Below are 25565 nucleotides of genomic sequence, written 5' to 3'. Positions count from 1 at the left end.
TATCTCTCTAAGATTGAAATAAAATTTCTCCCATCTAAAACTAAAAAGGTGACCAAGAAAGTGATCAGATACAACATCACTACAGCTAATATTACAAAAGAAAATATAGAAAAATTTAGAGAAGAAATAGAGACAAGTAAAGAAGTGATTGGCATGAACTCCAGATGCAAATAACTCAAGCAGCAGGGAAAACTTTAGGATAGGCCAAGGATAAAAAGAAGACATGGTGGAATGAGGAGCGTGAAGAAGCACTAACAGAAAGTGCTCAAAAATAGAGAAAATGGAAATTTTTGAAAAAAGGGGAAGACCTTTAAGAATTCAGACAACAAACAAAAGAAACATAAAAAATAATCTGGAAAATCAAAAGAAACTTTGAAAATTCTCAGGTTACTGAAATAGAAGAAAATTTCACCAAAAATAATACTAGAAATTTTTAGCAAACGTTTAAACACATACTTAAGGATATCAGGCAGCAAGTATTTGTTTCAAAGATGAAAATGGCAAAATGGGATTAAATAACAAAGAAAATTGTGAAATTTTAGCAAAATTTTTTGAAAAGCTGCTAAACTGTCCAGTTTCAACAGATAAATTGGAATTTCCAGTGCCACCTCACAATCTAGAGGACTATTTCCCACCAACAGAGGTAGAAATTCATGAGGCCATTAGGCCTCATGAATTAGGAAAATCCTAAGACCATGGAAAATCCTAAGGAAATTAGGAAAATCCTAAGACCATGAAAAACTGAAGCTGGATATACACTGCAAACCAACAAAACTAAGAGGAAATTTCAAATATTGCTGCTGACATTAGAAAAAGACGCCTTAAATTCTATGGACACATACACAGACTCCCTGAGTATAAACTCACATGCCAGATACTCACAGCCACTGAAAACCTGACGTGGGCCGAACGAGTACGAAGAGACCTTACTGATGCTCAACTCACCAATCAGGACACTGCAGACAGTAACATCTACAGAAGCAAAATAGACAAGTGGGAGGTCCAGCCAGAGACGAGAGCCAAAAAGACCGGTACAAAGTGGACGGATGAAAGAAAGAAAGCCATGAGTGAGAAAATGAAGGTCTCATAGAAAAACTGCAGGAAGAACTGTAGAAGTTTCACGTGATCCACAAAGCGTCTACTACGTGAATAATAATAATAATAATAAGTGTGACACATTACTTTCTGTACAAATCCTGTATATTATACACACAGGAATATGTCAAACTGCTACCTATGCAAAATCTCATTTAAACTTATATTTCAGTTCTTTATATTTACATCCCTGATAACAATGTTGCAATTCATTTTACCAATAGCCCAAGTAAATAAAAACTACAGCTAACTAAAATTTATGATGACGTCATATAACTGTAAAATGTTGTGAGATAATAAGTAGCAGAGGAAGTACTGTTATCACTCACTCAAAAGCAGACATCCTCAACTTTCTGAGAACATATTTGGAATTATATGAAATTAATTAACTTAAGAAATAATTGACATTAATAGTTCAGATACTAAAAATTCGAACTTTAATGGTTGCAAGATTCTGAACTTTGACCAAATAATTCTATGGCTGTATTTCTTCTGAATCAGACGAACTCATCACTCCTCAATAATCAATTCGGTCAGTATTTAAGGTTTAGATTAATTTAGAACCATACAAAACATTTCGTGATGGATGTCATACTCATAAATGGACTTTCAGATGACATGCAATAATAGTGTTCGACATACTCTTGTGAATTATATAACAGTAGTACAGGGTGTATATGCCCCACAACAACCGGGAAATCCAGGAAAAACCCTGAAATTTTTTCATCTGAGAAAAATCTGGGAAATATCCACGAATTCTTTGGGTTTCTGAGAATTTTACATTATTTTAAGTTTCAGTCAAATTTCCATAATTTTGACTGGTAAGAACTGATAAACTGATACTCTTCAGCCCGCTACTGCAGAACAACACTGCAGTAATAAAACATAAAGAGAGAGCAACACGAAAATAAAGCTTTAGTTGCAAAGAAAATATGCTATTTACAACAAAAAACACCGTGCACATACAAGTGTCTATCGACAGCAAAATGTGCCACAAGCTTCAGGACAAAGACTGCGCAATACTTCGTAACAACAAACTGCTTTCAATGAGCGTGATGTCACAACAGTTTACTTTTCTAACAAGTTGTGGGAAAATATTGCAAACATTGGTTTGAGAAGCATTACTTTCAAAGTAAATTTCCTTTTATGCAAGACAAATTATGTTACGTATGATAATGGGCACTGAATTTCTTAAATCATGGAGCACTTGACTCTTTCAAAACTTAACAATCTGAGGACCAGACACTTAGAAAAATTACAGACCCCTTGCATATTTATGTCATCATTTAAAATTTTACTGGTGCTTTCGTGTTTGACACATCTTAAAGAGTAAAAAAAAGACCAGTCTTCAGTATGAGGTTTTCATTTTTAATTCTTTCATAGATTACAAATTATGCAATAATGATGGCAAAATGTATAATTATCCTTCAAAAAGAAAGTGCAAGGTGCATTCTTGAGCAATTCCATATGTAATTGACTTTTCTATGGAAAAGTCGAAGTGCTCAAGAGAATACGCATTCAGCCAGGTAACCCCTAAAATTTTTAGTGCACAGCAGTGAAATTTACAATAGTGGCTGTCAGAAATATTAAGCTGCTGCAGTTTTAGCTGTGTTCTTAGGATCCTGCCTAACCACATACTCGGAAAAAGCAGCAAACAAATTCTGACAATCAGAATTTGGAATATGTGGAAGCTTAGCTTTCGTTGATGAAAAATATCATCTAGTACTTGTATTTCACAAAGCATGAACACAAATTATTGCATTATATTTTCCCGAATTCAAAGTTCACTGCCATCCCACGTGGAGCACTACTATGGTTTCTGTTTCCATATCGTAGCATGGGCATCACACTTCATATATTTTGGTGTTCTGTTTTCATAAATTACCATGCTGTATTTGGTGAATTTGTATTTATACTTTTGTAATATCAAAATTTGCATATTACATGTGCAATGCATTAAAGATTTTTCAGAAATGTTATTTTTTGCTGGGAGTGTTGGAAAGTCCTATGCCGGTGTAGAACACCTTTTCCACTCAAAGGCCTGATATGTTTTACAGCTCCGAGAGGAAGTATATTGTCACTTAACAAGGAAAAAATGTACTTTCACCAGGGGTATAGTGTATTTTCACCTGGAAAAAGGGCATTTTCACCCAAAAATGTGCATTTTCAGGAAGAAAGAAGTGTATTTTTTACTGGGAAATCTGGGAAAACCATCCACATATACAATCTGTAGTACAATACTGTACAATGTGATAAATTCTGATGACAATATTACAAACTGTTTCATGAGCACTGTGACTTACTGACATTGTATATCTTGTCTCTGTAAAGTGACTCTAATTAATGGCTGAATTAGTTCTCTTCCGGCTATGTTTATGGAGGAGGAGATACATGTCTCTTTACCTGTATAAACTGTGAAACTGGAACAGGTCATTAACTTCTTGTTTGATCTACATCACCTGGCACCACCATTCATAGCACCAGTTTCCAGGATATCTTTGCAGGACAGCAAGATATGAGACTTCAAGTTTTGACAAAACTAAGTGCAACATGTAACAATAGATAAGGAGACCCTAGCAGCCTGACCAGAACAGATAATCAATCTGAAATCTACTATATGTCACAGAATATTGATTTTTATAAAAAAAAAAAGTTGGAACATTTGTGGAGCAGTTGATATGAAAATGCTACACAAAGAAATCTGAGAATTTGGTGTTAAAACTTAAGTGGCAAATCTAATTGATGAAATGCCTAGAGGCATAGTCTTCAGAGTAAAGATCAAGGCTGAAAGTTCTAAGCCCTTTAAAATAAATATGGGTATAAGTCACGGTGATAGATTATCTCCAGTACTCTTCAATTGTCTTTTAGAAAAAAAGGAAGATTCTACAATGAAAAATTAAGGGTGCCACCAACAAAATTGGATGAAAGACTGTTCAGACAGACATGTGGCCACAAGACATATTTACTGCAAACAATCAGCACAGTGGATAACATCTGATGCTATTACCTCCAAGGTAGAAATCAAGTGTCAATGGAAAGTGTGACGAAGCAAGCTGGGATAATTTTAATTCCCCTCTTCTTTTTCCATCTGCCTACTTAAATTTGTTTTTTTCATTTTTGAACTAATTACCATTAACATACATGGGTATAATCTGTATTTTCATAAAAGAGAAAGGTTGGCCCTCAGTTTTAAAGAATTTAACACCAGATCTAATTTTGTGCTTAGTTATATGTATGTAATTGATTTTCTTATTTATTTCAACTGTGCCTAGCTAGTATCTTTTATTACAGGGTGAAATCAGTAATTGTTTCGTAACTTAAATTCTTTTGTTTATGTATAAACAAATATCAATTCTGTTCTAATTATAAACATTTGGAAGACAAAATAATAGTAATCTTAAAGTATCTATTTGGCTCTATTCGAGAACATGTTAGAAAAACCAGCCGTGAATTAATTCCAAAGTAATTAACAGTTTTGTCTAAAGTATTGTTTGGGTAATGATATTTGTTAATTTCATGATTTAAACAAATAATTTGGTCTAACTCTTGCAGTAGAAGAAATTGTTAAAAAGACACAATTTTTCAATGTATTCAGTTAATTTAATGAGTTAAGTTTTAATTGTAATTTCTGTAAATTTAACTTTGAACAAAGTGAACTTTTGTGCACTTGAGAAAGTAGTCAGAGAATGGAACACAAATACTAAGAGTGTAGCTGTAAAAGATGAATACTACAGACCAGTTTGATAATGGACACTGCTATATATATAATGTGTTCAATAAGTAGTGTGTAGGACTGGAGGGCGAAGTGAGGTGCCATTGTACTCATATGAATGCTGGAATCCATGTCTGAAACTATTTAGTTATTTGGTGTGTAACTTATTTAAAACATCCATTATGCTACCCTGATCTGGCATCTGTATACTTTTTTCCATTCTAATAGTTTTCAGCATCTTTATAAATGTAACCAAAAGTGTATTTGGGCATACAGTTTACTCTGAAGATTAAGATTGATATTTTGTTTGTAGTTTTACATATCACTTACTGAACATTAGACACATCTTGTTAAATGTCCTACCTTTACTATCTACACTAATGTTCTTAAATGGCTTTCAAACATTAAATTTGGCAGTTTGTTTTCCCTATGTCTGGAATTTCATTTATGTGGGCCCCTGTCAGTGTTATTTGGTCCTACCTCCTCAGGTAAGAATTCTACAGCTTATCTTTCCCCATCACACAAAAATTAATCTACACAATTGCAAGTCAATTTAAAAACACCAACAATAACTGATGCAGTATGATGGTGGCACAAATTTCACATTTAAATAGGTACCTGAGAGAACTACAGTTGTACCAAATATAAAAATGAATGCAATAGACAAAAGAAAAATGAAACCTGTTGAGTGAGTGCATCCAAAATCTGAGTACATATTTCAGCACTCCGCTTTCCCTTTATGGTTGGAGTAATACCTTCACTTAGGCAGTATCTGGAAGTCAACAATGCAATGAACATGTCACGAACTACCTCTTGTGTTCTGGATGCCGCAATTTCTGTCAAGAGATAAGATAATAATATAAAATGTAATTAACATTCCAGTAAATGTAAATGACATCAGATAATAGTGCTACACAAACTAACACATAAAGTAGTACAGTGACACAAATGAAAACTTTGACACAGAACTACTTTCTCTTAATTTTATTTCTCGAACCTCTTTACTCCTTTGCACAAACTATTTTGAGTTGTTTCTCTTTCTTGGTTGTGTCAATTAACAAGGACAACCAACCCATTTTTGTCATTCTTTTATCAGGTCATTTTGGATCATTCACATGCACTACTACATTAACAGCTAATGATTCAACTAATTCTCAAATCCATAGAACCAATTTCTCTATTCACCTTCCTCCTTTTATTTACTTTCTTAGACTTAGTTCCTCCAATGCTAAATTGCATATCAAGCAAGAAGTTTCCTCTAGTGAAGTCGATCAGCTGCCATGTTTCCAGCAGCTTCCCAGTTCATGTCATGCACTGGAGGTCCTTTGCAAAAGTTCAGTTCTAAGTGATACGAGGTCTTCCTCTACTACTGTATCCAACCAATGATTTACACAACAGTGGTGATTTCGGGAGTCTTCCATGTTTCATGCACAGAACATGTTCCACAAGCTTCAGTCTTCTTTTAGCAACAATTTTGTGTGGGTCGCATAGACCACTTCTTCTCAGTAATTCATTATTTGACATGGGGTGACAATAACTGATCTTCAAAATTCACCTTGAGCAAAACATTGAGCTTGTGTGCTGATTTTATTGACATTTTCCAGGTCTCACTTGTGGATACAGCCATTGGTAAGATGATAGAGTAGTAAAGCCAAAACTTTGTGGACATACAGTGTCTAATTGCCATATGGATCAATACTTTGGAAGAATGCAGACGCTTTCCCAATTCTGCTTCTGATGTTTGCATTTACATCTTTCTCATTACAGAAAAGGCTGCTAACATAAGCAAACTGATCAATTGTAGTACCTTCTGTTGCACTATAATGTGAGCAGATACATTTTCCATTTTTATGGCATATTGCGTTCATGTTATTGCCATTTACTTTTACTCCTGCAGAACAGGCCATTTCACCCAGCTTGTGTAATGCATCACCCTCCTCTAACATTACCTTTCTTTTTTATACAAATAACCGATACCATGTATACTATCGATTCTTACGTAGATGAACATTATATCAGCTGTCTAACTGAATGAACTTCATATGATTTTGTATATGAAGCATTATATTTGAGGCTAAAATGTATAAAAAGAAATTAATGTGTTACAATCGATATGCACTGACAGTTAAAATTGCTCTTCTTTTAAAAATATTTAAAATTACGAAATTTCTAGTATACTTTAAATTCCTGTTATTAATTTCACAATCTGATGATAATTATTAAATTTGTTTCTGGACTCATTTGCAAAATAATAATATATTTTAGCGAAGATACAACTTTTGTCAAGAATGTTTGTGGACTCTTTGGAATATTGTGAACATTGCAGAATGTCAGGAGTAGTGGGCATGCCTCTGACTGAAGTAGACGAATTTCTAACCTTGTCAACAACAATGTGAATTCATGTTCTGAAGTGGAATAGTGAAGTTGGTGTGATATAAAAGAATGGGATAAAATTAAAGGATATTCATAGCAACAGGCAAATCTTCAGCAGTTATTCAGTTCAACAAGAACCCGCATCATTATAAAAATTACAGCCTCAAGAATGTACTCTAGACACAGGACTTGGAGCCAACAACAAAGAGACAATGAAGATAAATAAAAAGTTTTTCTTTTGTATATCTTACAACTCTCAAAGCTTTCTAAACTTTTTGCAGAGACATGGAACTTAAATAATGATGTGTGGGAGGGCAAGATTACAAGTGGGGGCTCGTTCGGGATCTGTTGACTGATAACAAAGTTTTGTCTGTTGCAGAATAAGAAAGGACAATTATTATTTGCATTTTTATATAAATGAACTTCAATCACTCAACAAAAGAAGACCCGAGAACTGCCCAACACCGTCGGACCAACAGTGATGAGATAAAATAAACAATGACGGACCAAATGAAATGAAAGAAGACTTTTTTTTGTGGACTCGTGTGATTGCTAAGAAAATGAATAGAGATGAGGGAAGTGATGTAGATGATACAGTTGAACAAAAAGCCATAGCAGAAAAAATGGAACAGAACTTTAGTATTTCAGATTTTAAAAAAATTCTATATGTTGAAAACAGTATGCTAACGTAAATGCTTAGACCAAAAAATTTCAGTAATTAAGGAAAACTGTATTCATAACAATATGAATTAAAATAATGGTATTGAGTGGTCCAACATTCCAATCAAAAGTTTTCCATTAGTCAATTTAATCCAGTGGATTTTCTACAGCATTGTAGAGATAGTTATGTGTCAGGCAGGAGAGGCAATCAAAAAATTAAATTTGTTAAAAGATGTCTTGCAGGTGAAGCTCTATCTTGGGTAAATCTAAATTTAAGTCATTGGCAGACATATCAAAGTATTGAAAAAAAAATTTAAATAAATTTTGGTCAGGTGCTGAACAAGGGAGAATTAAAACTGAATTTCTGAACGGTCCTAATTATAGGAATAGGGACAATACACTGAAAGAGTTTTGTAAGAATCAACTTAAAAAAGTAAAACATCTTGACAAACCATTTGACGAAATGACGTTGACTGGTGCACTAAAAAGGAGATTACCAGAGAGGTTGCAGTGGGATTTAGTACACGGACCTGACGATTGCCTTGAACAACTTTTATGATATGTTGACAGGCTGGATAGGGCAGTAGAAAGTAGCACATATCATAACAATCGAAATGATAGAGATCACAATGTTAACAACTACAGGAACAGAGATAGTGGTAACTTCTATCAGGGTCAAAATGGTAATAGACACAGAAATTTTGAACATCAGCAGAATAGGAATAATAGGGGTAACCATGGGCAATTTAATACGAGAAACAATCATAGAGGCAACTATTTAGGAAATGGCAGTCCACCTCAATGAAGGTCCACAGTTCTGGGGTGAGGAAACATAACAAGTACAGGACCTCCAATTTACACTTATAATTAGACAATAATAACAGTATTAATAATGTGGCACAGGTATCTGAAGTTGAACTGAAGGAATATCAGATGTCTCATTTATGTTTTGATCAAAAGTTCTGGAATACTATGTTTGATTATAATGATGTAGGCACTAATCACAAACCTGAATGTGAGAGTGATGAGAATTCTGATTTAGTGTGTACTACTGATTTCTTCTCTTGGTTGGAGAACAATGTTACTGATGTATGTAAAACAGGTGATGACTGTATTGGATCTGAATTAGGTGGTAATTTTGATGTGAATCTGAATGAGAGCTATGAAATCGCTGGGGTTGGTAAGTCTGAGACTGGTAGCTTACTGAAAATGAATGTAGGTGATGTTTGTGACTGTAATGGAGATGAAACTTGTGTTGTTAATGATGTTACTGATGAAGTAATTTTGGGAGAATATGATGATGATGATGAGAATCAGGTTTTTGTTGAGTTTAAGAATAATGAAGTTTCAAAATTATTTGTGAATAGAGGTGAGGTAAGTGATGTATGTGAAGGTGTAAGTGAGAGTCGTGGAATACCAGTCCAGTCACAGCAGTTTTTCATTAATGTCATGCAGAGTAATGATCCAGACAGTAAAGGTGGGTTATCTGTAAGCTTAGAGAATAAAGATGAAAACTTTTTGAAATTTGTTTGGGACCAAATTGATGATAACATAGAAATGTGTATTCTGGAATAAGTTAGCTGTGGTTAGTCAAAATTTCTATCCAAATTGGTGGAATGAAGTGAAAGAAGATCTAAGTAGGAAATGTAATTTTGACAGTAATATACTGTGTGTTCCTTCTGCAATTAGTTATGTTAGCTGAGCTATGGAACCCTTTCAGTGCAGTCAATCTTACCTGATAACATGTGTAACCACAGTAATGCTATGACACCAGTAAAATTGATAAAACTCTGCAAAACTGTGTGGATGTAGCATTTGATGAAACTGAAAGTGATTTCTTACATGAAGTGTCCACTAACAAAGCTGATGATTCAGATTTTGGATGTCCTTACATTAAAATTAAGATTGATCAGTGGGAAGGGAATTGTTTGACTGATACAGGTAGCCCGATTTGTGGTATATCTGAACAATTTGGAGACAAGATCCATTACAGTAAGATTTTTGAGGAAATGCCCATTGTACATGTAAAGATAAAAGGTGCCACTGGTAAGCAAAGCAAGTACGTAAAATGTCAAGCACTGTTAACATTTAGTATAAAGGACAAGACATATGAACATGGATGCATAATGATACTTAGTCTTAGAAGAAAATATTCACTATGTCTGTAGATTTTAAAGACTATGTAATTTTGTTTTGTTTGCCATGAATGTAGTATATAAGATCATGTAGCTTCTGGAGTTCCATCTTATCCACTGACCGAGTTTAAATCTATCCGCATACACATAAGACTAGATAACTGTGTTTTGTTTGTCTGGAATTTAGTATGTAAGATGATGTAATTTCTAGAGTTCTATCTTATTTATTGACTGAGTTAAAATCTATGATACACTATATGAATATGTTCTTGTAATAGAGTTGTGCTATAGAATTTGACGCATGCTATGAGACTAAATGAGTAGACCTTTTTGCAATTTTGAAATGAGACAATGTTCACAATTTGTACAGCAAAGATTAGGAATAGTATCTGAGAATAAATGTGTGTTGAGAATATCTGTGTGTCTTACCTTAATGAGTTCATTCATTCTGTTTTCATTACACTTGACTCTGTTTATTAATGTTTCTTATGTGAACACTTTTCAATTTCACCTGACATGAATCCCACATAATTGACTTTGAAAAGTTAGTAAGGAGAACATATTTGATGTGAAGGAGGTATTGAACTGCACATTTAGTACACAAAACAATGTTTCAGGATTTGATGTGATTGCTAGGCAGGAAGTTATCTATCTGTTGGAGCGTTTGATGAGAACTCTAAGGAGGAAACTGAAAGATGTGGGCAGACCCATTCCCCACACTGTTGAATGGCTGTTCCCTACTGGACGAGTCAACTTTCAAGAGATCGTGGGTGCTGGGTAACATACCGCATGCCCTTTTCACTAAATGATAAACAAGAAACAACTCTAACATACAGCAAACACAGAGTAGGGATTGAATCAATATCAGCCATTGACACAAAATACTAGATAATGGCCTCTCAACTTTTCCACACACTAAGATCTTCTGCATATGCATGTTGCCCAGTCTTCAACCCACTTTCCATTATGCAGTCATCTTAGACTTTCATTATCTCTTGAAATCCAGAAAAGAACTTCCTTTTTCATTTTCCACCCATTCACTGGCTACATGTCTCACTCGCATGCATTTAATTTTCATTATACTCGTAATAACTCCCTCCATTACAATCTGTTCCCTGATCCACTTGTTTGTTTTCCTGTCTGTCCTAGAAATTCCCAACATGCATATCTCCACTGCTTGTTAAGCAACCTTCAATTCTTTAAAGATTTTCAGGCTGAAAATCCACAGCTCACTACTGTAAGTCCAAACTGCTAATATAAACTGACTGTAAACTTTCCTTCTCATACACTGGGAAGCTTAGTTTTCAAATCGCTAATATTACTTTATCAAAAGCACTTGAGGTGATTATTACTCTTCTGTTTCTTTCTTTTGTTGTTTGTTCAGCGATTTTCTTCAGCTCTCCTTAACAAAAATCCATTGATTGGTTCTACGATTTCATCATTTGTTTATATTCATTGTACATTACATCAGTTTTATAATTTGATTTTCAAGCCTATGTTCAAACTTGATCTATTAAGTTTTTCCATCTGTTATTGAAATTTAAGTGAATTCAAGGCAAATACAACTATACAATCAGAAATATGTTATGTTACATTAACATGTCTACCTTCATTGTTTTCCCAGTTTAACGATCTGAGAACATTCTCTTGCACTCTAGCACAGGATATGTGTACATGATAACTGTTAACACGAATGTTCTTATTTGACTTCTCTCTTAAGTTTAAATCTTATTCTATCATGATGAAGACTAATGGGAGATGTAACACTGACATTTACATATTCTTCAGTATGTCAGTGAAAGAAAATAGCAACATGGTCTAATAACTTAGTTGCAAACACTGTGCAGCATTATACATGGGCATAACAATTAACAAGCTGTCTCTCCACATGAATGGCTACCACCAAACTGTGGCCAGGAGATAGCTGGACCACACAATTGCTTGAGTTCAACAACTGCTCCACAGCCTGTGCTGCCTGGATTCTTCCCTGCACAGATGCAAACTCTACCTTCAATATACTCTTCATTGCCACAACCCCCTTGGCCTCAATCTTCATTGGTCTGTATCCCCACCTGTCTCTTCCTCTTCCTTGCTCCCATCCAAACTCAGACATCCTGCTAACCCCCCCCCCCCCCAGGACACCTTTCCTGCTCTCTGTTACTCTCCTCCCCCTTATCCCACTCCTCCCCTCCAGTAGTGTTTTGACATTTGGGCTTGCACCACTACAAGTCATGTCATCTTCACGATATATGGTGAAGAAAGTTGCGCAATTTATTTCAATGCATGGTAACTGATTCTACTATATTAAGTGTTTTTTTCAAGATACTACAAAATTTTTGTGTTCTTTATATTTGTTAAATGTCCAATGAAGAGCCAGGGCACATGTGGATGGATCTTCTGGCACAGTATGGAGATTTTGAGGTGTCAGAGCAGGTAATTTCCGATCCGACAGCCAATCCAGTAAAGATGTATACTTCTGTATGCATCCTCTTTGGTTTGAAGCTGCACAATACTTACACTAGAATATCTTTGGCTTCCCTCTGACACCTATGCCTCCATCTTTGCTACCCTCCCTGTTTACATTTCCCCTGTCGCTTCATAACCTGGGTTGTGAGTAACTGAATCAACTTTCCCTTCTTCCCCTTTTTTCCCCCTCACTCCTCCCTGACGATGGAACAAAGTTCCGAAAGCTAGGATACGTAAATTTTCTGTTCTGTTTTGTGTATCTATCAGCTGTACTGAGCTGAGGTAAGTACTGGCCAGCCCCCCTATCTCTTTGTTAGTATTTGTTTCACAAATTGCCTTATCTATCTCACATGTATTTACTTTTGGAATGTCATCAACATCACTACTCGCTATCTGTGGTTCTGATGCATTTCTTCAGTTCAATAAACATTTAAAAAATCTCAGAATGCTCATTCAATGGCAATATCTGCCATTTTAATGGGTGAACCCAGGTGTCTACCCAACATAAGTTTCTTGCAATATTTTGAAAAAGGATAGATTGCTACTCACTATATAGTGGGAGTTTTGAGTTGCGGAGACCAAACACAAATTTTTGCTCTGTTTTCTTCGTATTCTTATTCTTTTCAATTGTTTCTATTGCCATAATTTTGATGTATCTTCTCACATCCTTCTGAAGAAATATTCAAACACTTTTGTTTAATTCAGCACTTATAGGTACATCCACATTGCCCAAACAACCTTACGGTGAGTACTTTGAAGGACCACATTCGTTTACCCCCTTTCCTCTTCAGTCTCAAATGGTGTGCAAGAAGAACTACTGTCTGGTACTCTCAGAATTTTAAATAGTAGATACCTCTGTGACGTGAAGCAGCTTTCTTGTGACACCTGCCACTGGAATTTGATGAGCAATCCTGTGATGCTCTAACACTTACTAAATGAACTCATGATGAAACACAGTATTCTCCTTTGGATCTCCTGTATTAATCTTATCTAGAAAGTGTTGACATTGCCAACTATTTTCGGGATTTTAGGTTCTTGACAAAATAATAAAAACGAGATAACTCAAGGTTTTATATTGAGGGGTTAATTATGTAAGTGGATAACTGCATTTACTGACCTGAACATCTTTCAATTTTCTGGATTTCATCTCCACCAACAGTGCTTAACTGGACAAGCCTACATGCAAAGTTCTTCACAAAGTTCATATGATTTGACTGACTATGAAAAAAAAGGAAAAACATATAAAAGAGACTTTACATGTCTATAATATGAATATAATCATAATAATTACTACACATCTGTTCCAATACACATAAATATAACTCCCAAATTAGTACTTACCTTAATATATAAACTGGCAGTGGGATTAGAGCTGCTGACATGAAATACCACAGTGCTTCCAGTGGCATGTTGTCCTGGAAAAATAATTTTATGGTTATAAAATTAAAGGAAAGTGCTTTGTGATTTTTTAATCTACAAAAAGGCCCTTCTATTGAGCACATCCCTCATCAATTCAGCATACATACAAGATGAAAGAAATTAACACCAAAAGAATTTTCTGTTGGCTAAGAGCTTCAAGTCTGTGACTTACAGCAATAAAATTTACAAGGATTTCCCCTTACTAAGCTAATCAGTAGTCATGTTAGGAAGCTCAGTAAGTTCTCATTAAAAAATCTTACTGAGCTTCCTACTATGACTACTGATTATCTAAATACGGAGAATAAGGGAAAATCATCATAAATTTTATCACTGTAAGTCACAGACTTCAAGCTCTTAGCCAACACATAATGGGAAGAAATTACTATCAGCATAACACAGTGTTTGATTATGGATGCACTCCCACTCTTGTTGGTTTAATTTAGTCCGTTGCTTTTTCCAAGGATCATATGCAGTCCAATTCCTTATGTCTCTCACCTTATATTGAAAATAGGTCAACAGTTCTTGTTTGTTGACAATACAAGTACTGCAATCAATTCAGTTAGATGCATAGCAGCATATATAACAGCTAAGAAAATTTACACAAATATTTTCTGCAAATGGAGTTTCACAATACACAGCACATACAAATTAAGTGAGGCAGGACACAGCTTCACCACCCACACAGAACCTGGGAGAAAGGCAATAGAAACATACAACTTTTACACCTCTTGGTTTTCATATTAATAATTACTTGAATTGGGAGCCTTGTTTATTACACCCACAAAGTAACTTGGCATTTCACATGGGGGTGTTAGGAATACGGGAATATGAAGAGTAACTTCTGCCTCTTTCATACCAGCTATTTTATGCCTCATTACACTACTCATAGTGAATGAGTCTACTGCAGCACTCTTGGAGAATTTATCCTGTACTGGACTCAATTGTGTTTACACAATCATGTAAAATTGTGTGGACAGAGTGATGTCTGCTGTGGAGTTTGGCACTCATTTTTTGTGTTAAGGACAATTCGCATTGGATATCAAGTGAACGTTGTGGAACAGAAGAGTATGTTCTTGGCAAATGACGGTGAGTTCACATTAGGCAAAACATCAACACAATGTCACATTGCATAGCACAATACTGAAAGTGAAATTAAAGTAGAGCATCCTTCTTATAAAAAGATGGAATACAATGAAGTGACAGCATTAAGAAACTAGGAACGATAGTAGAGTTTATTAATAACCAAAGAACCATTTTGTAATCAATGTTCTTGAAAATGGTCCTATGGTAAATTTTCCACACAGCTGAGAACGAGAAGAACAAGAAAAGTATCATATAAAAATATCAACATATATTTGTTTTAGAAGATATACATATATAAACATATAAAACAGTATTTAGAAGGCAGTACATAGCATCATTTTGCTTTATACACTGGCTTTTGATATTTTTCTAAGTGGCAAATACACTAAAAAAATAATAAAATAAAATAATTAAAAAACACAATATCTTTCTCCTTCAATAAAGCTGACTGCTTCATCCTTGAAACATTTTCCACTAAAAAAACTTTCTTGTCTATTTATGTTCTATTTATGCACAGTGCAGGCTATTTCTTTACTCTGCTATATGAAACCTGTATCATGTTTTACTTTCCAATATTTGATCTCACTGGTGGTGAACACAATTAGGAAAAATGTCAAGCCCTTACGCAACCATCACAATTTGTGACAAACACAGATTGAATAATAAAATAAAGCTTAAGAAGAGACAAAAGCACAAAACCCATTAGTGAGTAAATTGGTTCACTTCTGATGATACCAGATGACAACAAAACACTGACCTCACTGACCTACTCATGACGTGACTGGCAGCTGATTTACTTGTTGGTAGGACCATGCACCCAACACCTATAGTCAATTTAGTAAAGAAACTTGTTCATGTTCAATAACCCTAACAGTCTCTCCCAGTAGCACCCATGTAAAGTGCCAAATTACAGTGTGCATAGAATACAATTTAACAATGGAAAATCCGAGACGGAATGCAACAATATTATGAAAAGGAAAGTTGCTACTCACCATATAGCAGAACAGCAGATAGTCACAACAAAAAGACTCGGCCTTAGACAAAACACACACCCACGCACGCACGCACGCACGCACGCACACACACACACACACACACACACACACACACACACACACAAACTCTGCAGAGCAGCAGCACCAGTACATAATGGGAGAGGCAGTGTGGAGGAGGCTGGGGTGGGGAAGGGGAGCGATAGTAGGGGAGGAGTCGGGGACACTGAAATGTTGCTGCTGGACGGCAGAATACCACTGTGGAGGGGTGGGAAAGATAGTGGGCAGGGCATTTCTCTTTTCAGGGCATGATGAGGCATAGTCAAAATCCTGGTGGAGAATGGAATTCAGCTGCTCCAGTCCTTGGTGGAACTGAGTTACGAGGGGAATACTCCTCTGTGGCTGGACAGTGAGACTTTGTGAGGTGGTGGGAGGCTGGAAAGATAAGGCACAGGAGATTTGTTTTTGTACACGATTGGGAGGATAATTATGGTCTGTGAAGGCTCCAGTGAGACTCTTGGTATGTTTCAAGAGGGACCACTCGTCACTGCACATGTAATGACCACGGGTGGCTAGGCTGTTTGGAAGGGACTTCTTGGTATTGAACAGGTGGCAGCTGTCGAAGTGGAGGTATTGCTGGTGGTTAGTAGGTTTGATTAGGACAGAGATACTGATGTAGCCATCTCTAAGGTGGAGGGCAACATCTAGGACGGTGGCTTGGTAGGTTGATTGGGACCAGGTGAAGCAAATAGGGGAGAAGCTGTTGAGGTCCTGGAGGAATGTGGATAGGGTGTCCTCATCCTTGATCTAGCACTACACAGCCCTCATTCCACCATCACACCCAGTCTTTTTACTTCTCTCCTTGGCCCTAGCCTCCTAACTGCACTTAGCTGCCCTCCCCTCTCTCCACCTTGTCCCTGCGCACTCCCACGCAGCACTTCACTGTCCCCCCACCCATGCCCAACTATCCCTCCCCCTCCACACTCCAGCCTCCTCCTTACTCCCACCCAGTCGCCATTCCCATCATGCACTGGTGCTGTTGCTTGCAGTGTGGCTTCAGTTTCCAGAGACAGCAGTCGTGTGTGTGAGCTGCATTTGCCTCTGTGTGTGTGTGTGTGTGTGTGTGTGTGTGTGTGTTTTATTATTATTATTATTATTATTATTATTATTATGAAGGCCTTCATGGCCAAAAGCTTACTTGTGACAGTGTTTTCACTGCGTATATCTGCGACTCAGCATCTCCGCTATATGGTCAGTAGCAACTTCCCTTTTCATAAAATTGTTAGAGTAAAATTTAAACATTTTAGTTCATTCCCTTTTGCTCAGAGCAAAATTTAAACATTTTAGTTCATTCCCTTTTGCTCTGCATATTATGCCAATTTTTAATTTGAAAAATTACAGATATTTTGCATATTGTCATCTTTAATAAAAGGTGTCTCAAAAGGAAGTTTATATTTGAAGAGCTCTTTGCACATGTGCTTGTAAATCAGAGGAGATTGAGGGGTATGTTGATCGCTTGCTTGGCCTTTAGGAATTCAGTCAATAGGGAGTGCTTTTTTGGAGTAGACAACATGTTCTCTGTGTGAGAATGGTAAAAATGGTGATTCAGCGACTGTAGCACTGAGGAAATTTTTAAGTGATCGTGGATTGCGTAATGTAAATGATGCTACATGTGTTCCCCTTATCCGGTAATGGCCCCAAATGTTTGAGTAGTTCGGTTCAACATCTACATCTACATCTATACTCTTGTAACAGTCATTAGGGTTCCTTCCTGTTCCATTCACATACAGAGTGCTGGAAGAATGACTGTTTCAATGCCTCTGGGTGTGCAGTAATTATTCTAATATTATCCTCACAATCCCAGCTTGACTGGAACATAGGAGATTGTAGGAGATCCCAAGAGTAATCATTTAAAGGCGGTTCTTGAAACTTTGTTAATAGGATAGTTTACATCTGTCTTCAAGAATCTCCCATTTCAGTTCCTTTAGTATCTCTGTGGAACTCTCCTATGGTTTAAACATATCTGTGACCATTCATGTTGCCCTTATCTGTGAACAGTCAACATCCCATCCCCTGTTAGTCATATCTCGTATGGGTCCCACACAGTTGGGCAATATTCTAGGATGGGGCGCATGAGTGATTTGTGAGCAATCTCTTTAGTAGTAGTGATTGCACTTTCCTGGTATTCTACCAATAAACCAAAGTCAACAACCTGCTTTACCCGTGTGTGAACCTATGTGATCATTCCATTTCATATCCCTCCAAATTGTCACATCCAAGTATTTGTATGAGTTGGCCAATTCCAGCTGTGACTCAGTGACATTATAGTCATTTTTTCATTTTATGAAGTGCACAATTTTACATTTCTGAACACTTAGAGCACCATGTTGAAATCTTGCCAAGATCTGACTGAATATTTATGCAACTTCTCCCTGATAGTACTTCATTAAGGTACCTGTGTCATCTGCAAAAAGCCTGATTTTACTATTAATATTGTCTGCAAGGTGATTAATATACAACATGAACAGCAAGGGTCCCAACACACTTCCCTGGGGCACACCCGAAGTTACTTTTACATCTGACGATGACACTCTATCCAAGATAACATGCTGTGTCCTCCCTGCCAAAAAGTCCTCAATCCAGTCACAAATTTCCCTTGATACCCCATATGATCATACTTTTGACAATAAAGCTTCACTTTCCCAGTACCTTCGCCGCAATACTTGCCGCGTGTAAAGCAGCAGTCAACAATCACTTTTACTTTGTCAGTGAAGACATACAGAGTATTGTTTAGAGGAGTGTGCCTGAGATACCGCATATTTCATATTAAATACAGGAATTTGGTAGGTCCAATAGACCGCATTTTTCTAATTAAGGCATATTCTGCTTTCAGTGGATGTTATTTTACAGCATCTTCTTCTATGAGTGTATTTATGTCATATTTCAGGTATAACATGGATCAACTTTCTAAGAAGAGTAACATACCTGCAGCTAATACAGGCTTGGAAGCTTGAGTGCAAGCACAGTTACAGGATTTAGATGAAGAAGAAAATGGTATCGATGATGACACATTTGACAATTCTGATGATGATCCAGATTTCATGATAGGTGATGGTCACCATGAAACAGAGAGTGATACTAGTTAAGAAAGTGTTTTATTGGAAGAAGAGCCTGGAGCAGTCTATACAACTGATAATACCTCACAGCAAACACAGTACTTTTATGGTAAAAATAATTTCCAATGGGAATATTCTGAGCCTGTTAGAACGAGAAGAGCCCCAGAGCACAACATTCTGAAAGGGGGAATGCCTGGCCTAACAGCAAAACATCGAAGTTTGTGAAAAGTCCTACTAAATCTCAAATAAGGGTGAATTTATTTGATGATGACATGATATATGAAATAGTTTTACAAAAAAATGTTAAACTGAGTACAATAATGGCAAAATTGCAGGAAACATTAATCCATCCAATTCCCCTGAATAGTACTAACATTTCATCTACTGTAATGTTGCCTTTTATACAGCATAATTGCTGAGAATTGAAAATGAATTTCTCAAAAATGTTTGATATTGCAGCTGCGCAATCTGACTTTTTTCTTTTGTCTTTCGTAGTCGCACTGTCAAGTCTCATGCTACTTAGAAGTATTTCAAAGCACTTTGCCGACATTGTCACCACAAATATAGGACGATTGGTCAGATCCTTTTCGAAAAAAGACAACATATCTCCATGAGACGATTTGAATACTGATGTCATAATTTGAAGGCCTATGAAAGCTTTGATTTCAATGTTGTCAGTATCTCTGTAATTGGATGGATTAATTGTTTCCTTCAATTTTGCCATTATTTTAGTCAGTTTAACATTTGTATGTAAAACTATTTCATCTATCACGAATCATCAAATAAATACGCCCATATTTGAGATTTAGTAGGACTTTGTCACAAACTTCGATGTTTTGCTGTTAGGCCAGGCATTCCCCCTTTCAGAATGCTGTGCTCTGGGGTTCTTCTTGTTCTAACAGGCTCAGAATGTTTCCATTGGAAATTATTTTTACCATAAAAGTACTGTGTTTGCTGTGAGGTATTATCTGCAGTATAGACCGCTCCAGGCTCTTCTTCCAATAAAACACTTTCTTTACTAGAATCACTCTCTGTTTCATGGTGACCATCACCTATCATGAAATCTGGATCATCGTAAGAATTGTCAACAATTAATTGGGAGAATTACAATTTTGTTAATGGTGGGCGTGATAAGACATCCTGTGAAACTTTACCAAATGCCTTCTCCGAAAACTACCTATAGCAGATAGTTAGGAACCCCACTCATGATGGAAGTATATTGGATGTAATGGCATCAAATAGACCTGACCTGTTTGAGATATTCACATCAAAATTGGTATCAGTGAGCACGACGCAGTTGTGGCGCTAGCCAATGGCAGTCTTTTACGCACTTGTCAACATCAGTTGCGTGAACAGTTTTGTTCTGTATTTGTGCTGCAGAGGAAACCCCATGCTAACTCGCCTTAAATTCACCAAATGTTTGACCATGGAGCTGATAGAGCCACATCTAAGAAGACACCTGGAAATTCAAAATTTACATAGAAATATCAAGGAAATGATCCACAAAGTTCTGGGAGGCACTCAGCAATCAAGCGAAGGCATACCAAGTGATAGAATAGACAAAAGGAAGATGTTTATGAAGTGCCCTGCATCCAATAAGAGGAAAATGGCATATTAGTGCATCAAATGTGGTCACCCGGTTTGCCTGGAATGCATCAGAAAGTTGTGTGTCTACTGTGCAAAAGATATGTGGTATAATATTTCAGTTGAGTTAAGTTTTATCTTTTTTTACATTTTCTGCAGCATTTTATTTATATTTAGGAATATGTTGTCTGGTATAACAGTGGTGAAAATCATATGAAATCTGACACTGAATGACTCCACGTACCTGTGATATTTCATGTTTATTTTATGTAATTTAAACAAAAAAGTGTTTACATAGGCTGAAAAATACTAAATTTGCTTATAACATGAATTAACTGACTATTTACTTGATTTCTGTCAACTTATGTGGAATTTTGTGATATACAATATTAGGAGGTCTGAGAGACCACTTGTTTCCAGTTACGCACATTTCAGAGATGTTTCAGGTTAAGGGTTAACAATTTCAGCTGTTTCTCAACACTACTGATGCTAATACTTATTTCATTCATCTTTTCAGAGCTACAAGGATTAAACTGGGGCAATTCTCCTGGGTTTCCCTTAGTAAAGGAACATTTGAAAATGGAGTTCTGCATTTCATCTTTTGCTTTGCTACCCTCAATTTCAGTTTATATCTCATTCGTTAGGGACTGAACCCTAACTTTAGTGCCACTAACAGCCTTTACATACGACCAGAATTTCTTTGGATTTTGTGAAATGTCATCTGACAATACTCTGCCATGGTAGTCATTGAAGGCATGACACATTGCTCTCTTGACAGCCAAATGCATTTCATTCAGCATCTCTCCATCTATAGGCCTGTGCTTTGTTTTACACCTTTTATCCAGTAATCTCTGTTTCTTCAGAAGTTTCTTCACAGTGACTGTATAGCACGGAGGTTCCTCCCCATTATGAACTGTTGTACTGGGTACATATCTATCCAGTGTGAGGTCAACTATTCTTTTAAACTTGAGCCAGAGTTCCTCTACATGCTCCTGACCTGTGCTGAAAGTTTAAAGTTCCTCATTGAGATATGACATTACTGATTTTTTCCCTAGTTTACTGAACATATACATCTTTCTGATTGTTTTAAATGCCCTTTGTACTTTGGTAATCATTGTTGCCACAGCCACGTCATGGTCACTGATACCAGTTTTGAAGTGAATATCTCAGACAGGTCAGTTCTATTAGATGCCATTACATTCAATATACTTCCATCATGAGTGGGGTTCCTAACTATCTGTTATAGGTAGTTTTCAGAGGAGGCATTTAGTAAAGTTTCACAGGATGCCTTATCATGCCCACCACTAACAAAATTGTAATTTTCCCAATTAATTGTTGGATGATTGAAGTTTCCACCGATGATTACAGTATGACTGGGGAACCTACGTACAAGTGAACTGAGGTTTTCTCGGAAGTTTGGTGGGAAATAGAAGGACCCAATTATCATTTTATGCCAAACCCTGATACTGAGTCTTCCCCAAACAATTTCACGTGCAGCTTCAGTTTCTATCTTGGTGGATTTGAGTTTATTGTTTGCAGCAACAAATACACTACCTCCATTTCCGATTTGCCTCTTCTTTCGATATGTACTTAAATTTTTCCCAAAAATCCGACTGCTGTCAATTTCAGGTTTCAACCAGCATTTTGTACCTAGTATTATGTGAGTTCACTGCTTTTCATGAGCACTTCAAACTCTGGTACTTTGTTTCAAATGCTTCGGCAGTTTACCATTAGGATTTAATTACTATCACCTGTGACAGGCATTTCTTTCAATCTTACACTGATACTTCTAGGTTTCCTACAGCCATCGTTATCTGGGTTGGATGGAGTCACCCAATCTAAAAAAACTCTTGTGCGCATTCCACACACACAAACAGCTACAATGTGTAGTGCACATCTGAGCTATTTAGAGGACCCTACAGTTTTCAGTCCTATGACGCAAGTCCAGAGAGCCGAAACCTAGCTTGTCATAAAAATTTTGAAGTCTCTGGTTCAGTCCTTCCACTTGACTCAAAAGCAAAGGGTCATGATCAGTTCTGGCAACAATGCTGCAAATTGTGAGCTTTGTTGAAACTCCAAGCACAAGGCTGGTCTTCTCAATCTGCTCTGCCAGCCACTTGAATGACCCAAGAATGACTTTAGAGCCCAGATGACAGGCATTATTTGTTCTCATGTGTGCCACAATCTGCAGCTGGTTGCACCCTGTTCCCTCAATGGCTGCTGGAATAGCCTCTTCAACAGGTTGAGTGAGGTTCCCAGGCACTGAGTGCACCTGGTGTCCTTTTTTGTCCCTTGCTGCCTTTTCACTAAGGGGGTGCCATTATTCGCCATACGTTTGAACTGCTGACAATTAATAAACCCCTACCATTTTGTGTGTGCCTCCTCCTGACACTGGACAAAACAGATTTCCCCAACACAGGTGAAGTGAATCTCACTGATTCAGTTGCAGTGAAATACGGCACCTCTAACTTGTCGGTCAGGGAGATCGGTACAACACCTTGAGTTCTCCCTGGTCCTGTCCACCCTGTATGGGACACCTAGATCCACCATTGACATGCCACTCACAATCAAGTGGATGGGTAATGAAAGATCCTGTACTTTCTGCAGAGGAGACAGGCTCCACAGGAGAGGATAGTACTTGAGACACCTCTGGTAGAGGTATCTTAGGTACATGACTCTCAGGAGCTATTCCAACACACCGATTCGCAGCAACTGTCATCATTTCCAGCTGCTTACAAATGTCAACCAACTTATCCCGTGTTTGGGAACAGCATTCACAGTGGAGTTGCATCTTGCTGGTGCATTGCATTGCAAGGCACTGAACAAAGGACTTTCCATTACATCTGCTGATTATATTTTAATCTGTTGAGCTAAGAAGTTACTATTTCCCTGTAAGAACTGAAGCAGATACACAAAGCGAGATTTCTATTAAGGCATCACAGAAACCTGTGATAGAAATTACTAGTTTCCTAAAATGTTTTGATGCTAATTACAGTTGTTAGCAAACTCGAAAATCGAGTTAATTTATGATAAATGCAGATAATATATAGGACTACTTCTCTTTAAGGGAAAACCAGATGCATGAGAATGGCAGTTAGAAAATATGCCACAGAAACTAAATCACAAACCTCAACTGCTCATAGATTATGGAAAGGACAATGGTAGCTTCCAAAAATCCTCAAAAACGCATGTTTATTTGAGTTTATATACAATGAAATTCAGCGATGATGTATAGTCTGGCTGAATTGTGAACCACAAATGCTGATTTGCTACAAATTAAATTACTTACTCAAAACAAACGTACCACTAACTCAAAAAATATAATTTTGTAAGCATCCGAAAATTCTGAAACTAACTTATTTCTCACGTAATAGGTCAATGAAATTAGAGAAAGGTTGTTTTGAACAGGGAGAGACCTACTGTCTTTAAAAATTTTATGAGCACAATTTAGTTTAAGCCTATAATTGACGATAACAATATTAGTTTATTGCGGCACTTGCAAATGTTCAAAATTTCACAATACATCACAGTCAAACAGGTACTGATACAATCAAAGAAAGATTATGCAGAAGAACACTGGCCAAACCAAAATCCAGGCGACCGAGCCATGGAAAGTGTAAATCAGCCTGTTTGTGATGATCCTAACCGCTCCATTCGTAAGCGTACAAATTCTTTAAATATGCATCACTACACCAAATTCTGCAAAAAGACCTTAAATTGCACCCTTACAAAATCAAACTGGTGCAAGAATTAAAGCCTCAGGATTCCAGACATAGGCTGCAGTTTGTTAATGATGTGACTGAATGCCCTTCATTTAACAACATCTTTTTTCTGATGAAGCCCATTTTCACCTGAACAGTCAAGTTAATAAGCAAAATTGCTGCTATCAGAGTGCAATGACTCCTAAATACAAGCATGAGAAACCCCTTCACTCACCAAAAGTTGCTGTGTGGGCTGTGATATTGGCTTGAGGAATAATTGCCCTATACTTTTTTGAGGATGAGAGCGGTCGTGAAGTTGTAGTGAATTCAGAACATTATGTGATGATGTTAAATGACTTTTTGGTGTCTAATTGCAAAGCTTCACTGGTTATAACCAAAGAATATGATTTCAGCATGACAGAGTCAGAGCACACATGTCCAGTGTGTCTGTACTGCAAGTTTGTGAAATTTTCCCTGGCAAACTGATCTCCTGGAGAGATGACATAAATTCCCGCCCACTGTCCAGATTTCAGCCCTATAGTTTTTTCCTTATGAGGATATGTCAAATCTAAAATGTATGTCAATAATCCAACTTCTCTGGAGCTACTGAAAGAAAATGTCCGTAGCAATGTGGAAGCACTCCCAGTGTCTACATGCTGAGCTGTAATGCAAAATTTTGTTCAGCATTTAAATGAGTGCTGTAGGCATTCTGGATTGCATTTTAATGACATTATTTTAAGAAATGAATTCCTAAACCATATATTTCAATAATAAATATTTTGTCGATAGATTTCACCTCTGTTTTATTTTGACACATCAAATATAATCTTCCTTTTGAGGCACCCATTAGTAAAACATCCTGAAACAGTTTACACTCAGGCCCAAGTTATTCACTGAGGAAAAAATGTGCAAGAGAGATGATGTGGACTGTAAGACTCTAACGCAAAATAAATTCGTTAAATAAGCAACTTGTTGAGAATTACTAAGACAAAAAGCTACATTCAACTTAAGTATATATTATTCTTGCCCAATTACAATCCAGGGCGGTCAGTTTATTAACTTACTCATCAGGTATTGATTCTAAATTCAGAACTTCCTTTAACAAATAAAAAGAAAAGCTTAAGACACCACTTCAGTTACATCCACATCTTTTTAAAGTTTATAAAGTCCAAAGTATAGCTGCAGATAACCAAATTAATGGCACTTTCCAGATATTTCAGCAACATTAC

General features: G+C 36.7%; 1 protein-coding gene across 5 annotated transcripts in view; it reads right to left on the bottom strand.

Annotated features, from left to right (window-relative positions):
- The window catches only part of LOC124595023 (Fanconi anemia group A protein-like), a 230631-nt gene that overhangs the window by 162123 nt on the left and 42943 nt on the right, over positions 1-25565 (bottom strand). For all 5 annotated transcript variants that reach the window (XM_047133578.1, XM_047133575.1, XM_047133577.1 and 2 more), the window contains exons 7-9: positions 13783-13856; positions 13559-13659; positions 5489-5643 (exon numbers count right to left, since the gene is read on the bottom strand). In XM_047133578.1, the coding sequence (XP_046989534.1) occupies positions 5489-5643; positions 13559-13659; positions 13783-13856 (330 nt within the window). The remainder of the gene's footprint in view (positions 1-5488; positions 5644-13558; positions 13660-13782; positions 13857-25565) is intronic.

This window comes from Schistocerca americana, chromosome 2 (genome assembly GCF_021461395.2).
Source record: "Schistocerca americana isolate TAMUIC-IGC-003095 chromosome 2, iqSchAmer2.1, whole genome shotgun sequence".
In the NCBI taxonomy this organism is placed as follows: Eukaryota; Metazoa; Arthropoda; class Insecta; order Orthoptera; family Acrididae; genus Schistocerca; species Schistocerca americana.
Note: the sequence above shows the minus strand (reverse complement) of the source record. Positions and strands in the feature narration are given on the sequence as shown.